A 17746-nucleotide genomic window follows, 5' to 3' on the forward strand; every position below is an offset into this window, starting at 1 on the left:
ACAATAAAATAGAATACAAAAGTACAAAAGTAATCAAATAAGAAAAATTATAGAAGGATCAATCACAAAATTCAAAGCTTACTAACTCTTTTATAGTTATCAACTTATCACGTCTAATTTTTCAGTTCTTTTGAAGAATTTTTGTAACCATGATAAATTCGTGAAACCGTGCTCGTACTCCATAAATTATTGATAGAACAAAAAGTAAATAAAAAAATATGAGCGTTTTCTATAGTTAAATTTTTAACTGCCTTTTGTTTTCTTTATTTACTTATTAATGTATAAAAATATTGAGAAATTGAATAAAAAATGTATTAGAAATTATAAATAATGTGAAAAATAAAATAAAATATTAGGAAAAATAATTTAATAGAATTAGTGCGTCGTCTTTGGTAGCAGCAGTATCCAAGTAAGTGAAATAATTTTAAGGAAAGGCGCCCAAAACATTCCTGAGCCTTCCTTTTTACTGCTGCCTCCCTCAATCCTCTCTACTCCCTATATTCTCTTTTCCCTTTCACCTTCTTCCTTATTTCTCCACTATTTGCCCTTCAATTGGGCACATTTCCCACCGCCTTTCAATACTGCGCATTGCCTTCGTCTCCGCTTGAGTTCGCGTTTCTTTTGATCCTTTACATTGAATATTTGAATCGCTCCGTTGCTCGATCGGTTGATGCGTCGTTGTTTCAGAATTCTGTGATGGAATCGTTCTGGACGCCTAATGGCGTCCCCGGCGTTTCGCATTTTGCCGTAGCTTTCTATTTCGTTTTTGCGTTCTTCGCGGCAAGGGCATTCCTCGACAGATTTATTTTTCGCGTAAGCTCTTTCTTAATATATATATATATATGTATATATTATATATATATTTTGGCTGGAACAGATAGGTATTTGATCTGGAGAATGTATACCTAAATGTGGATGTATAGTATGGCGTGGGATGTTGTTTGATCGAGAAATCTGCTGATTCATTTTGTATAATTTCTCAATTTTCTTCCTTTCGCAAACCTGTAAAAAGATTCAGCACGGTCGAGTATGATATTATCTAGTGCGCAAAAGAACCTAGGCTGCATTTACCACCATCTCGAAAATTCTGATGTAAATTAAGTTTTGATTTCCCCCTTGCTTTCAAAGTTTCTGGCGATGAAATGGTTGAAGTTGATTGACTATTGGACACTTCCGAGATTAGGTGTCTAGCCGTTAGAGAATTAAGAAACTCTAGTACTATGGTCCATTACTATTTCTCCGTTTAGGTCATCTGAGTTTATTAAATATGCCAACTAAGGCAATTATACCAGATGAAGTGTTTTTCAAGTTGTTCTCTATATACAAATATGATATATGACTGAACGTGGATTGAGTTAATCTTCACTTGATATTTAGTTTTTCAGCTCCATTAACATTTTGTAATTGAGAGATAAACTCAGGTTCATCTATTAGGAAAAATCATTACTAAAAGAAAAGACACTCAAGATCATGGTTCAAAATTAGCCTTCTTTCTGTCAAGATTTTCCTTTCTCACTAAGTGATCCATATATTTCAGAGGCTGGCAGTCTGGCTGGTGACCCGAGGTACTAGTCGGTCGAAACGGAGTGAGGAGACAAGGACAAAGATAGCAAAATGTGCAGAGTCCATGTGGAAGTTTACGTACTATGGTACTGCTGAGTTTTGTGTTTTGGCAGCTAATTACCAGGAACCATGGTTTACAGATGTGAAAGAATACTTTACAGGCTGGCCTAATCAAGAACTTAAGTAAGTCTGATTTTCATAATTGTTCTCTTTGCCTATAATGATTGGATTTTCAGGATAAATTTAGAAATGTTACTGGAGTCTAGGTATGCAGTGCATTAACAATTGATATGATGTTAGTTAGGGAAAATACGGTTTCAGGGTTTCCCAAATATGTATAAACCTCTTGATGAAGTGTAGTCTCTTGCATTTTTTATGCTTCACGTTCCCATATAAAGATTTCTGAAAACTGGTCATTGTACTACTCATACAGCAACTTGAAATGTTTCAGTTTTCTTGTTATTTATTCAAGTTAGTGCTTGCAAGCTTGTCTGCCTCTGTGATGAAACAGTTCTTCCCCTGTATCAGTCCATGGGACCATGCCAAATTACTTAAATTGTTTTGAGATGCTGCTGAGGCAGCATCCTACTTTGATTTTGCATGGAAGCTCTTCCACGTACCGTTTGTGTTATGTTTGCTTCTATATTCTCTCTATGGGGAACAAAGCTGCATAAATTTGCACTTCGTTGATGTTTCAGGCTTTCCGTGAAACTTATCTACATGTGCCAATGTGGATTCTACCTCTATAGCATTGCTGCCCTCCTTACCTGGGAAACTCGAAGGAAGGATTTCTCTGTCATGATGTCTCATCATATCGTCACTGTCATCCTAATTTCTTATTCATATATGACAAGGTACTTTTTTCACCTTGTTTATGATTTTTTTGGTCAAGCTGTGCAAAAAGTGCATGGACTCTGCTTATAAATATGAAACCTTTACGGGACATAAATGTTAATTTGTACAAAGAACAATTTCTTAAGTCTGCATAGAGGAAACTCATGACCTACTACTATCCGTAGTAGGTCACAGAAAATTTTGAATTCTTATCTGATTTTGATCTGTAATTTTTAAAAATTATTTAAGATCAGGGAGAGCTACCCTTAGCTAGTCAATTTCACAAATTAGCTGGCCGGTCTGACAAGGATAGGTGTGTCATTGTGTGATCCATTCTGCTGCTCTTACTATATATAGCTTTTCTTATGTATTGTCTTGTTAATCTTAATGCAGGTGTAGTTGAGATGTTTGGTAGAGTTTTTGTATGACAGTCCTTAGTTTTCTTAAACTTTTCCTGTGGTTCAAATTTGACACGATCAGTGGTGGAGCCACAATGGGGCGCTAGATATTCTTTTTTTATTAGTAGTATTACTTAATAATTAGAATAAAATTATATTATGATACTTGTTTTAGTTGATATATTTATTTTTTTATTTTAAGGTTGAATTTCGATTTAAGATTCATTAGGGATTTTATAGTGGGCAGGTATATAAAAATCAAGATCCAACTTTGCTTATTCTTTAAATTAAAAGTCATAATTTACTTTTTAGTTTAAATTGTTTTAATTTTGTAGTTATTATTGATTGCTTAAATATGTGTTAACAAATTAAATTCTATAAAATTATGCTAAATATGGACACGATTGAGTTTTTACCACCATAGAAGGTGTGACATATAGTCAAAGATTTAAGGTAACTTAAATTCTGAAATATACTATTCTCTGGGGCAACTTTGTACCTAATATATTTCATGTAAGTTCGAAAGAATTTGCTTAAGCTTCCATAAATACTATTTGTTTCGCTCTAAATCCTAATTGAAGAAGATTGAAAATTTTGGTGCCAAATTCAGGTGGGCAGTTTACAAATTACAACCATGTTTCCTTGTTGAAATTGAAAGATGGAATTCTACTTACAAGCTTTAAAAGCCTACCCACACCAACTCACTGAAGAGTTAATTATACATGCACACATGAGCAAACAATCACACACATATGTATGTATGTTAAAGAATTTAACTTATTGATGAACTGTTTCTATTTACTATGTGTAGGTTCTTCCAGATAGGAATTGTTATTCTTGCATTGCATGATGCCAGCGATGTATTCCTTGAAGGTGCTAAAATTTTTAAATACTCAGGAAAAGAGCTAGGAGCTAGTGCATTTTTTGGTTTGTTTGCCATATCATGGCTCGTGCTAAGGCTTATATACTTTCCGTTTTGGATCATCAGGTCATCGAGGTGGGTTTCCAAATGATTTCACTTGACTTCTCTCAGTTTTGGATTGTTTTCTTCCAACTAATCCTTCTCTGGTTGCTGTTCCTTAGCTACTATTTATGTCAAGTCCTGAACCTGTCACAGACATCCCATGCAACAATGTACTATATCTTCAACACAATGTTAATAACTCTGCTTGTTTTCCACATTTACTGGTGGGTCCTCATATGTTCAATGATAACAAGACAGCTGAACAATAGAGGAAAAGTTGGGGAAGACATACGATCAGGTGAGTCTTTTTATTTTTGGAGATATGCATAACCATTTATTCCTTCAGCACTATTTGAAATGCTTCAACAAATCTGTTGAAATTATGGCAAGAAATTCGATGTAGAAATTCTGCCTTCAGTTTGGGTCAGTGATAGGTGCTCTTTCATCAACTAGACCTTTCGTAAAACCTTCCCTACGAATTTGTACCTGTCGTCATTTGGCATTAAAGGCTTAAAAGGAGAGGAATTGGTAAAATTGTGCTTATGTGCTCATCGGTCATGTTCTAGGAATTATTATCCCTTGATAAGAAACCATTTCTCAACTCTTTATGTTTGTGCCTAATTATTATGTCATATTCCAAATTTTTGCCCAACAAATAATCTCTGTCAGTATTCATTACTAACACTTGAATATCTATGGACAGACACCGAAGATGATGACTAGGGTGGAGATCACCATCTTCAAGACCTTTTGAAAATATGGATTGTTACGATGCAGGTTTGTTTAGTGAACATTTGGCTTAGTGGAATAGCTAAATATTTTGCAGAACTTTCCTAACTCGTATTCTCCATTGTTGTAATAGACTAGTAGGTAAGATAGGGGCTTCTTGCATTTAGAAAAGAACTTGTAGAATTTTCTTGTGGAATTGATGATACTATCCTTAGCAATGATCAATTCAATCACCCAATTATTCAACCTTTTCGATATTTAATTAATTTTTTTCTTCCACATCATCAATATTTTACTAATCTAATCACATATTTTTGATGGTTTATCATTGACCAATCCAACTATTCAATCATATTATTATTATTATTATTATTATTATTATTATTATTATTATTATTATTATTATTATTATTATTATTATTATTATTATTATTATTATTATTGTTGTTGTTGTTGTTGTTGTTGTTCATTTTAAAGGGAGGTGCGAGCTTATCTATTGTGAAGTTGTGTTTTATTTGTGATATAGTTGGATAGATTTGCAATCTATTTCGTGGAGAGTTCAAAATTTGGATTATCATTTTCTTCTTCCACTTTATCTACTATTCAGTGTAGGTTGAGCTTCCAAAAATTCAGTAGAATCGCGATAGTTTAAGAAGTGTGTTGTTCATCTTCCATTGTCATATTATGCAATCAATCAATATTTTTTCTGTCATGCCAAGATATCAAATAAGGCATGACTACTTGATAAAAGCGAAACGAGTTTAGAGAACACCAAATGTTCGTTCAACATCTTTTCAGGCATGTTGAGCAAATAACTAGTGCTTTTAAATTTGTAGAAATTAATAGATTTGACAAATGTTGCCCATCGAGGATATATGCCATCATTAAGATAATATCTTATATTATACTAATGACCATTAATGATATAACTAGCAATTGGTGCTCGACCTTCCTAGATATTATTGAAAATAAGAGATTGTTCAATCGTTTTTATGTCATTTCTGGACTTAGAGTTTTAAAAAATACATATCAAATTCATAAGTGTTGAGATGCAATTGCTTACAAAATGATTGTTGGTAGTCTTGAGATGCAATTGCTTCCAAAATAATTGTTGATTTGTTGTTCCTGCCTACATATGCCATACCAAAGCAATAGGACAATTTCTCCATTCCCAGAGCATACAATCAATATTGCCCAACATACATGGAAAATTTCGTAATTCACCAATTTGTAGAAGATATGTTATGTCTTGTTTGGTGGGCGTCAGATACTCATCACCAAAGTTGGAAATCACATCTTCGATGAATTTTGCAACTGAAATTCTTATGGTTTGTGAGCTCGTTTGCAGGTAATCATCAATCAAATTTGCTATATTTTTTAATCAAAAGCATACCTAGATGATCAACGACATTATGCTTTTGTTAAAAAAAAATATCAACAAGAACATTTTTATTCATTATACATTCGAACAATAATTTTAGCATGTGAAACCTTGTTTGATGGATCATCTTTTCAAAAGTATTTCTCGAACAAACTTTCATGATCCTTCTCGCATTTTTGTTCAATGACCTACCTTGCGTGATTTTACGTTATAATGATATTTTCACATCGCAATGGCTACATTCTCGAACATGGGATTAAGTTTGGAATATGGGTCAACAATGTGTTTTTCCCATTCATCGAAATCTTGTTGCAGGTTGAAAGCATCAAGACTTGAACTTGATGTTATTTTCTTGTTGGAGTGTGGATTTGATATGAGTTGGTAAAAAAGATGCAACAAATATGTGTTGAAAAATATTTGTAGTATAGTTTTACATGAATTTCAAGATAAATATATAAAACATGTGTAACTATATAAAACTCCAAAAGCAAAAAAAAAATGTTTGTAACAAAAGCACCTAGAGGCTAGAGCCAACAAAGATTGTGACTCTGCAAAAGCAACAAAAGCAAAAAATAAAATAAAATACATGCATGTACAAAAAGTAATTCATGTTTTGTCAAAAAAAAAAGTAATTCATGTCAATAAAGTAGATTGTACAATTACATTTCATTAATTAAAATTACATGATAAACTTAAAGTTACTGTAAGAAAATAATTAAAATAACATATCTAAAGTTACAATTTACAAGCAATTGATCCCAATCAGGTTGAAAATAATTTTACCATGAGACGCATTTTCAAGTCTTCTTTTTATGGAGATATATGACTTTGATTCATCAATGTAGTCAACATAGTCATGTCTAATTTTATATTCATTACATCAACTTTCTCTCGATGCACATCAATCTCTTTTTTACGCGTGATCCTCATCACACAAATTTATGCAGTGAAATCAGCCGAAATAGTTAAAGATTATGATGTTGTGGCTTTTCCTTTCTTTTAACTTTAGCTTTATCTTTTCTAGTGGCACGACTAATTGTTGAAGCATGGCTAACTGGGGCTTCTAGAGTTGGAGTCAGTCAAATTCGATCCATCTTCATCGGTTCTTATTCTTTTTAAACTGTCACCACCTTCATCAATGATTTATTTATTGTTTAGATGTTTGCATACACTTTCACTATTCAATTTCAATTTTCACTTGGTATGATTACGCATAACTTGTTTAAAAACCTCTTGTTTCAAAAACTAAGAAGTTTGAACATTATTTGAGCCTTTCTCTTAACATCTTGGTTGGACATTCCGATATTTTCTCAACTATATGTTTCATTTTTTGCTAATCCACTTGGTGATGTTTGCAGTTAGTCGTTTATAATAATTTCTTAATTACTTCATTGGTTTTTCTTTGCCCAATTGTGGATTGGTTGCTCAAGCTTGTTGATACAAATCTAACACGTGTTACTTTATTGCACCACCTTTTTAGTTGGTGCCAAGAATTGGATTCTCATTGACTATATATCAAAAAGACATTAGTGCTATGTCTTCTTGATATGTCCAACTTTGTGGACTGGTGGAGTGTTTGTGTGTGTTTTTCAAACCTTTTGATGTGAGCTTTTAGGGATATTTTTAGAGGTTTGGTTATGTTTGGAGATAGAGATCGAGTGATATTTGAGAGTTCATAGCAGTTTCAAATTGTACAATTTTTTTTTCTAAGTTTGGGATATCTTAAAGGTTTGGATACTAATCTTGCGTGAGTAAGAAATCGTTGGAGTAAGAGAAAAAAAATCTAATTGTGATCTACAGATTAAAACCAAAAAAATGTAGGTTTTGAAAGTGAGCATTTGATGTTATATGAAAAGCAGGGGAACAAGTTGTGTGTATAATTATGACAATATTTGTATCTATTTATAGAGAATGAACAAATATAAATTTAATTTTTCAAAATAATACCCCTCTATCTAAGAATATCGCCTTCTTAGGAACATGTTTCATGGACATTGAGAGTATAATTTACAACGAATATACTACTTCTTCTGCCCTCCAATTCTTTACCCTTTTGAAAATGACATGAGTTTTAATAATATGATTGAGTTGTAGTGAGTGGGACAAGAATCTCACTTTTATTGTAATGTTAAAGTGTGATTAAATTGAAGTAAAAGTCTCACTTTTATGGAATTATATGAAATAATTTTATTAAAATAAAAATGAATAATAATTTAGAGGACGAACTAAAATAGCAAAAAAGATAAAATTAGACTTTTATGAAACAATTTTATTAGAATAAAAATGGATAATAATTTGGAGGACGAACTAAAATAGCAAAAGAAATAAAATTAAGGTCAAGAGACGAAGTAAATAATATTTTTATCATAATACTTAGAAAAATCAAACTCATAGATGTGTGACAAATGTTACACTTTTTATTCCCATTTTTCATAGTTGTATGGACGACCTCTCCCTATTACTTACCGACCTTGTTTCCCAAAGTGCGCTGCTAGAAGCAATCATAATTCCAGGCAAGAGAATGTTTAATCATTATTGTTTTGGTCCTAGTGTAACTATGATTACATAAGTTGGTTTGGTATTACCATATATCATCAGGTAAAAATATTACAAGCAGATAATAAGCTGAGCGCTTTTGTTACAAAGCATCTCGCGCAGAAATCCTGCACGTAATAGCATCCGCCACCGAAGATATCCCCAACTCCGGCGCTGATATTTTGTAGTGCTGAGATCAACAAAGCAAACATCAACACCAGCAACAACATATTTAAATCGGATCGATGATGATGATGATGAACAAACCTTCTGTATCTGGGCTTGATTAGCTCGTGTTTCCAATTCCTCCAACCCTATTTCTGTCCCTTTGATAAGCCCCTTTATGGCTGTCATCTAGCAAAACAACAACCCTTTAGCAAAGAAAAGAGAAATGACAGATTGCAATTAATTATGGTTCCAATGGTCTCACCTCATCAGCTGTAGCACCAAAACGAGCTGCGAGGATGTAAGTGGTGCTGTCTGATATGCCGCACCTCTTCAAGGACTCCGATATCTGCTTCAAAAAGTATACAATTCAAGCAGAGTTCCAGAAGACTAACAACAACAAGCACAACATTTCTTACATGTTTGGAGCCTGAGTAGTTGTAGACAAGCTCCGAATGAAGAGTGCGGGTTGTCAGTGAGTCTCGTATTTTTGCTACAAGCGTCTTGTTTGCTGCAGCAAGAACAGGGAAAACATCTGGTATCTGTCCAATTGCAAGTCATGAATATCACGGACACCCCCACAAGTGCGAAAAAACAAACAAGTATCAAGTTTGTACTAACAAGTGAAGCATTGAGAAATGCTACTTCTGGTTCCAAAGTCCCTGCTTGCATCAACTCCAGAAGCTCTCTGCACACAAAAACCAACTTTCATCATTACTTGTTACCAAGAGGTAGAATCTGCACAAGTGAAGTTATCACCTCTTTCTGAATAAAAAAATTTAATTTTAATGGCAGCTTCAGACAAACTCTCATTGCCTTGAACAGTATGCCCCATTAAAAAATTCATTGGAGTTTCAGAAACCTTTCTAAAGAGGACCTCAGTTCAGGTAAAACTAAATCAATGGCTGAGACTATATCCAATTAACAATTTAAACATACACAACCCATATAATCATGCAAACAGAACTAATTTCGGTGATAACTTGTGTATAAGAGGTGATAACTTGAGCAGATTCTACCTCTCAGAAACAGAACTAATTTCGGTATTGGCTAACAACAACAAATTTCTATCTTCTCCCCCTTAAAACTTATATGCAAACAAAAAAGCATGAGCCATCATCTTCTATAAGCAACAACATGCCAAATTATTGAGTATCTTTAAAAGAATTGAAAAGCACCAAAAATGAAAATTTTACAATCGGCAATGAAGATAAAATAACAGGAACGATAAAATGGAGTAAGCGTACTTGGAATTGGTAACGTCGACGAAGAGAGCGAGAGAGAGAGTGGTACCATCGATCTCGAAGCTCTTCATTTCTGCGTTTAAAAAGAATGGGAGGAAGAATTATGGAGATTTGGGGTTTTAGGGTACGAGTTCCGCAAAATTTGGTAACTTTTGTGCTAGGGTTTTGTAGAGTGAGGTGATCATGTACATCTCGGTTTACCATACATTCGAATTGATCCGTACTCAAATCCTGACACGCATTTTGATCTAAGCTCGTATTCTGATTCAAATTGTGTAAATAAAATTATTCGGTTATACAAATAACACTGCTTGTAATTGACATTATTCTGTTATACAAATTGCACTGCGTATAAATGACACTATAACATTGTAAATGATACTATTATTTAATTGACGCTATTCAGAAATAAAAATGACACTTTCTGCAATTGACACAATAAGATTGTAAATGACACTATAATATTTTAAATAATACTATAAGATTGAAAATGACATTATAACATTTTAAAATGTTATAATATCATTTATATAATTAAATAGTGTCATTTGTATAACTGAATAATGTCATTTACACGATATGAGTCATGATGTGGGTTTGAAATAGCATGCGGGTCAAGATTTGAGTGCAGGTTAACCCGGGTGTACGGTTCACCTAAGTGCACAGGAGATTTTGTGTTATAGAGAAGGACTGAGGAAACAATACTATAAGAGGATATTTGGCTAAATTTATTTTAAAGTGATATTTTAAAAGCTTATAAATAAATTTTTTTAACCGATAAGATATAGATTTTTAAAAATTTATAAGTTGTTAAAGTGTTTGGATAATTGAGCTTATAAGTTATAAAGAAAAAATTTAATTAGAGAGAAAATCTTTATTAAAGAATAATGAAATTATAATGATATATGATGAAAAAAAAATCATATAATTGATTATTTTTGTAAAATGAGTGTTGCTTATAAGATAATGAAAAAATAAATTGAAGTGAAGCAATTAATTTTTTGAAAACTTATAAGCTCTTAGAGCTTATTTTTACATCTTATAAGCTCTTTAAAAGTTTATTTTATCAAACATTTTAAAGTAGTTTATAATCTTTTAAATAATTTATAAGTTATTTTAAAGAAATTATCATCTCAGTCAAACACCCCCTCACAAGATAAAAATTGAATGAGAAAATAATAAAATTAACAAATAGAAATAAATTGAACGTGAAAATAGTAAAATTAATAGAACAAAATTCATTCGTGTCAGGTAGACAATAGACCCGAAACTACGAAAATAAACATTTATATATATATATATATATATATATATATATATATATAAGTACGTATTGGGTGAGACTGATCTCACCCAAGAAACGAGTCTGACCCGATCCGATCCTATCCTCCACATGGCAAAAGAGGAGTGGCCGAGGACGTGGATGCGGAGCTGAGGAAGCACCAGTGGATGACTGGTAGAGCAACGACATGGGCGCGATCTAGGGGGTGCACTGACTGGAAGGAGAGGCGACACGAGCGCGGGGCAGGGTGTGTGTCGCCTGGAAGGAAAGGTGACATGGGTGCGAGGCAGGGGTGCGTCATCTGGAAGGAGAGGCGACACGGGTATGCTAACGGGAAGGTAAGGTAGTACGACCGCGACGAATGGCGCGGCGGTGGTGTGAATGGCGGAAGCAGAGAACTTGTACTTATTTAGTCAACTAATTATTATCGTAAGAAAAAAAACATTGACATAAAGAAATGTGATGTTTTATAATATGAATAATTTGAAGAAATTATTATTGTGATGAAAAGTAATACTCCAATCGACATGAGGAAATGTAATATATATTTGTAAAATGTTATGTTTTCACAACAATTATTTTTTCTATTCACGATAAATTGTACTTTTACTTACTCAGACTCGACCGTGCTCTGCTCGTATTTGATCCGCGTCATGCCCTTACTCAGATCCGTTTCGTACATGAGATCCGATATACTTTTGCGTATATATAAATTGATTGAAAAGGACCTCCAAATATAAAATTTGATATAAAATATAAAAATTGATAGAATGAGTAAAAATCGATAGAGTACCATTGTGATTTCAATTTCGCAGTCGTGCTTCCCTTCTCTCTCGCCGCTTTCGGCGAATTTACAGTGTTCCGGCAAGTTTTGGTGCGAGATTTTGTTTGTTTTTTGTTTGTTTGTTTGTTTCATGTGTTTTATCTTCTTCACATCACGATTTCTTCATTCTATTGTTGTTGTTTCTGTATTTGTGTTGTGCACATATGATACTATTAGTGCCATAAGTGCCAAAAGGACCATTTTAAACACTTCCCCGTAGGGTTTAGATGTTCCATTTAGGGTTTATATTATCCATTTAGAGTTTAGATGATTCATTTAGGGTTTTTTGTTTGTTTGCTTCATCTTCTTCACATCATGATTTCTTGATTCTATTGTTGTTGTCTGTATTTGTGCTGCACGTATGACACTAATAGTGCCATAAGTGTCAAGAGTACCATTTTACTTGGTTTTACTTTAGATTTCCGTTGGCACTTATGGCACTATTAGTGACATAACTGTCAAGATTTACTTGGTTTTATTTTGAATTTCCCTTGGCACTTATGACACTATTAGTGCCATAAGTGCTAAGAGGACCATTTTACTTGATTTTATTTTGGATTTTCGCTGGCACTTATGCCAACGGAAATTCAAAATAAAACCAAGTAAAATCTTGGCACTTATGACACTAATAGTGCCATAAGTGCCTAACCCTATCCGGCACCCGACCCGCTACCCGATCCGCCTAATTAAGGGTAAACACGTCCGAAATCGTTAAAAAATGCCAAATTTTACGTTTTTTCAATGAGTGGCCATAAATTGTGTTTTATGCTTAATTTTTGCTACTTCAAAATTTTGCTCTTATAAGAAAACCCTTAATTTAAAATACAAAAATGAATTTAAAATGATCAAATTGTGATAATTTAAAAGTTTAACATATTATACATAATTTATATTTTCAAATAAATTTATTTTCCTTGGAATAAGAAATCACATTTCAAATATTTTTAATTTTATTTATTTTTCTTGATTCTAATATTATAATTTTTTAAATTATGTATTTCTATTTGTTTTATATTAAAAAATTATTAGTAGGATATTATATAATTGATTATAAAATAATATATATTAGTATAATTTATTTTAGAAAAATATCAGTAGAACATTATGTAATTTTATTAAATATAGCATATTAGATACTTCGTTCGTCCCCCATGTTTATGTCTGAAATCTTTCGGCACGTATTTTAATAAAAGTGATTGAAAAACTTATTAAGTGTATTGAAAATGAATAAAAGGTATTGATACTAAAGAAAGAGTTTTACATTAAAAAATATATATTACATATTTGTATGGGGGAATGTCCAAAAATAGAAATGACATATATTTGGAGGATATATCAGAAAAGAAATAAAGGCATAATTTCAAGTGTCCACCAAAAGTATTTCAATTTTTGTGGGCACATATTTTAATAAAGGGTTAAGGTGCAGATAAGCCCCTGAAGTGTGAGCCCTTAGAGCGATTTACTCCCTTTACTAACTGTGTGTGCAACTTACCCCCTAAACTACCAAAAATCGCACATTTAACCCCTTCTTGACTAACACCGTTAGTCAACGTTAGTTAGTAATTTTTTCTTTTGTTTTTTAATTCTAATTGTGGGGCCCACATTCCTTTCTTCTTCTTCTTCTACGCTTCGTCCTCCTCCTCTGCCCTCTTATCCACCGCCTCCCACCCCCACTCCTCCAGGAAAATCGCCGCCGCCATCCTGCTACGGCAAGAGCTCCACCTAAGCCTTGGCTCACGCCATACACAATCACCACTCCAAACACAAAGCTCCAATGCAGTTCCCTCGCAAGCATTTTGAACAAATGAACAGGGCTGCAGAAAATGCTCCGCATCTCGCTCTCCGCCTCCGCCTCCGCCGGCGGCAGCGGCTGCTGAAGCTCCCGCGCTTCATCGCCGTAAGTTGGGAGCCTTTCATCCTCCTCCATCACTCGTAATCTGGAACAAAAAAGCTTCTGGAGCTGGAAAAATCTGATCCCTTTTGACAAGATTTATGAAGGGATAATTTCAGAAAAGTCAACTGACTCAACTCGGATCTTGATTTGACATGGAAATGATGCAAGAGACGAAAAGGGTCGGAATCCCAAATGGGCTTTTGGTTTCCGGTTGGAAAATCTTGGATTCAGCTCTCATGAATCTTGTCCAAAATCGATGATTTCTTCATTGAATGTATCTGCGAGTAAAAAAATGGAAGCTTTGAGTTATGTGATAACTATTTACTGCACTTGACCAGAACACAACTGTTTCTTGACAAATAACAATGGTGCAGATCTTCGCAGAGGCAAGTTAGTTTGCTCAAGATATTTTCTTTCTTCTCTTGTGTGTAAGATAAATGTCAAAATAGGAGAAAGTACCAAGGCAGCAGGTAGGTAGCAGAATGAAACGGTTTGAATAATAGTTTTTCTGGAGATTGACATTTCAAATAATGTTAATACTATACTAGCTCAGCTCAGATCGTTTAATATCAGATTCTTTAAAATGTTCATTTACCAAGAAATAGACATGGCAAGATTGAGGAGGAGGAATTTATAAAATCATGGAGTTATTTTTTAAATTTGAAGTATTGAGACAACTGGGTCATTTCTTGCCGTAGCAGGATGGCGGCGGTGATTTTCTTGGAGGAGTGGGGGTGGGAGGCGGTGGATAGGAGGGCAGAGGAGGAGGAAGAAGCGTAGAAGAAGAAGAAGAAAGGAAGGTGGGCCCCACAATTAGAATTAAAAAAACAAAAAAAGAAATTACTAACTAACGTTGACTAACGGTGTTAGTCAAGAAGGGGTTAAATGTGCGATTTTTGGTAGTTTAGGGGGTAAGTTGCACACACAGTTAGTAAAGGGAGTAAATCGCTCTAAGGGCTCACACTTCAGGGGCTTATCTGCACCTTAACCCTTTAATAAAATGTTTGGTGATTTCTATGTAACGGAGAAAGGATCCTCTCATTATATGAAATAAATGGTTGAGGTTGAACTAAGTGTGGTTTTTTATTTTATAAATAAAGGGGTATTTGTAAAATTAAAAGATAAATAAAAAATAAAAAATAAAAAATATGGGGTATATCCTAAAAAAATAAAATGACATCTTTGTTCGCGCCAGGTAGGGGTCGAACCTACGACTTTCTGCTTAGGAAACAGACGCTCTATCCACTGAGCTACAGGCGCTTGACATTTAACAATCCCGTGATATTAGCTATAGATGTGTTTGCAATGAGGTATAAATTTATCACTTAAAATTGGGACCACATTTTTTATATCTTATTTGGTTTAAAGGATAATATATTTATCCACTCTTTATAAGGTGGTATAAAATTATCCCTTTCCCAAGGAAAATTATACAATCTGCTCAGATTTTTTCATATATCAAAACAAACGAGGTATAAGGTGATAAATGTTATCCCTTATATTAATATTTTAGTTTCTTTTGAATTAGTTCACAGGATATTGTTTTCTACGTTTGTTTGAGATTTAATTCTATGTATACTTCTCATTTTATCTCCTAAAAACCTCTTGTTTGAATTGAAATTAAAAAGATCATATAAATGTTATAGTTACCATTCAATTATTCTCTTCAAAAACCTTTTGACTGCAAACCTATCTCTCCATTGGTGATCCCTATTACAAAGCCAAAATGCTTTGGATTCAACGTGTCATGAATTTTCGTGCTTCAAGAAAATTATGGTTATCTTCAACCTCATATACTATTTCTTTATGGAAATTCAATCTCATATACATGCACTATCCATTTCTATTTTGTCGTTATGATCTTGTGCATTTTTGTAGTAAATCTCATATACATGCACCATTCTTCTCATGCTTTAATTTCTTCTGTCACAACTTAAATGAGTTGCAAATATTCCAAAATTTCTTACATTCTTAATTTTTTTAAAAAAAACAGAACGTGGTGTATGGTGCTCATGTTACCCTTTTACATGAATTTATTAGTTAGTTATGAGTTGATTCAAACTTCAATTGTATCTGCTTAAAAACGAACAACAGAGAACTCTAAAAGAATATATATGATGCAGAAGGTATGCTATGTTTTGGTAAGCTATTGCATCTAAAAACTTGTGATTTTAAGGCAAAAAATGTGCTATGAAATTTAAAATTCTGGGAACTTCATAAATATTTGAACTAAATTACATCCATCTTTAAGAATGCCAAAAAAAAAATCCCAATTTTCAAGCAATAATTGGATAAAGTCCTTGATATGATGTATTGGTGATAAAGGTATAAAAGATAAAAGGAAGTATTAAAAATTGAAATGTGTCCTAAAACATTACAAGAACAAAAGAAGACAACATAAAAATGGGAGTTAAAAAACAGAGGCTGTTTACTTAATGGGAAACCAAAAGAGACACAAGCCTAAGTTTCCTCCACTCTTTCATGACGATTTCTTGTCCATTTTTTGCCTTGTTTGTTTTTAGCAGTCTAAATATGAGAAATCAAGATACCTATGAACAACCCATAATTTGACTAATCCAAATTAGTAGAATATTAATTAAGGACTAACCATGTGAGGCTCACTTGTAGTCTCTCATTGGAATGGGAATCTTTTTCACCTTATTATGTACAAAAGAAGAAAAAGGAAAAAAAAAAAAGAGATTTTATTTTATTGCTAGTCAAGATTCAAAACTAAAAGTTAAATCAACTCCCCATGTGAAAATGTCATGAGGGTTGTTGCCTGTTTGGTCTCCATGCACACATGATTTGTGGTGAAGTCTAATGTGCTATAAAGTGAGTATAATAAATTTTGTCTTCCCATGTAGAGAATTTTAGTATGAGAATTAGCAGGGATAAACATATGTAGATTATACAATCAAAGTCTTGTTAACAGAGAAAAATGTCTTAGGTTTATAATGTGTGCAAATATTTCTATTGGGATGAGGTTTTCTAGAAAAAGCCCACCAAAAAGAGAGAGAGAGAGAATCATATGCACTTGCACCTAAAATGAACAATATCAACAATGCAGCAAGACCTAAGATGAATTCAATTTAATTAAATAACCCCATGTTGTTGATGATTGTCTTTTTGCTTTTCTTACCATTCATGCATACATAGGACCTCTGCAGATGTCCAAAGGTTGCCACTTATTGATGTAAATTTATGTAGTTTCTAAAATAAATTGAAGTATGATTCTTGGAATAAGCATTATTGTGAAATATAATGAATCTGAAATTTCACATGGGGAGGGAGGGAATGTCACCTTTGAAAACAGTAAATCTGTCTGATTTACCATGTGCTAAGGCTGGAGAATATGATTTATTGAACATTAGAATTAGATTCCTGTATTGAAAGCAACAGTTTTACCATTTGTACATGTTACTTGCATATTGATGCCAATTTCAACTTATTCTTCCTTGGTGTAATGAGACGAGACTAGTTTGTTTCTTGACAAAAAAACGCCTACAGCTCAGCTGTTGGGAAGTGCAAATTAAATATGATAAGTTGAACTTTACCCGAATCATTTGACTAAAGTGAATGGTAATTAATGATAATAGGGTGTTTTTTATGCTTAATTTTAGAAATTTCCTTGAAGTTGCTTAGAGCTTTGGATCTTAATCTCCAAATCAGACAGCTTAAGTCCAGTTCAACAACCAAATAAATCTAGGTGAGATATACATAATCTTATCAACTCATATATTTTAGGCATACAATATGTACGCTGCAAGTCTATGACAATAAAATTATTTTAAGTTCAGAGAGGAATCAAGACTATATTGATTGTTTAGTTTAGTTTAGTTTATCTTAGCTTCATCCAACTGTTTCCTCCAAGATTAAGATGCTCTTATAACCCTTTGCCTCGTTTCACCGCTTCACCACAATACTATGCCAGCTT

The 17746-nt window shown here is 33.2% G+C and overlaps 2 protein-coding genes and 1 non-coding gene across 6 annotated transcripts; 1 reads left to right on the forward strand and 2 right to left on the reverse strand.

The window, feature by feature from the left end:
- Window positions 1-406: 406 nt before the first annotated feature.
- LOC131000882 (ceramide synthase LOH2) lies at window positions 407-4734 on the forward strand. 2 transcript variants are annotated; one of them, XM_057927020.1, is made up of 6 exons: window positions 407-813; window positions 1538-1746; window positions 2262-2417; window positions 3607-3792; window positions 3879-4057; window positions 4463-4734. In XM_057927020.1, the coding sequence occupies exons 1-6, from the start codon at window positions 697-699 to the stop codon at window positions 4480-4482; spliced, it is 867 nt and encodes a 288-aa protein (XP_057783003.1). In that variant the 5' UTR covers window positions 407-696; the 3' UTR covers window positions 4483-4734. The 2 variants fall into 2 exon arrangements, with proteins under 2 accessions (XP_057783003.1, XP_057783001.1); XM_057927018.1 differs by having other exon boundaries at window positions 436-813; window positions 3879-4734.
- Window positions 4735-8376: 3642 nt separating this feature from the next.
- On the reverse strand, window positions 8377-9991 carry LOC131000906 (uncharacterized). 3 transcript variants are annotated; one of them, XM_057927049.1, is made up of 6 exons: window positions 9817-9991; window positions 9191-9257; window positions 8989-9111; window positions 8835-8918; window positions 8672-8758; window positions 8377-8594 (listed from the first exon to the last, which is right to left on the reverse strand). In XM_057927049.1, exons 1-6 carry the CDS (start codon window positions 9882-9884, stop codon window positions 8508-8510), a joined length of 516 nt encoding a protein of 171 aa, XP_057783032.1. In that variant the 5' UTR covers window positions 9885-9991; the 3' UTR covers window positions 8377-8507. The 3 variants fall into 3 exon arrangements, with proteins under 3 accessions (XP_057783032.1, XP_057783031.1, XP_057783030.1); XM_057927048.1 differs by having other exon boundaries at window positions 8835-8921; window positions 9817-9980; XM_057927047.1 differs by having other exon boundaries at window positions 8377-8758; window positions 9817-9980.
- Window positions 9992-14999: 5008 nt separating this feature from the next.
- TRNAR-CCU (transfer RNA arginine (anticodon CCU)) lies at window positions 15000-15072 on the reverse strand. Its single transcript has one exon. It is a non-coding gene; the product is annotated as a tRNA-Arg (tRNA).
- Window positions 15073-17746: the final 2674 nt, after the last annotated feature.

The sequence above is a fragment of the Salvia miltiorrhiza genome, chromosome 8 (genome assembly GCF_028751815.1).
Source record: "Salvia miltiorrhiza cultivar Shanhuang (shh) chromosome 8, IMPLAD_Smil_shh, whole genome shotgun sequence".
Lineage (NCBI taxonomy): Eukaryota > Viridiplantae > Streptophyta > Magnoliopsida > Lamiales > Lamiaceae > Salvia > Salvia miltiorrhiza.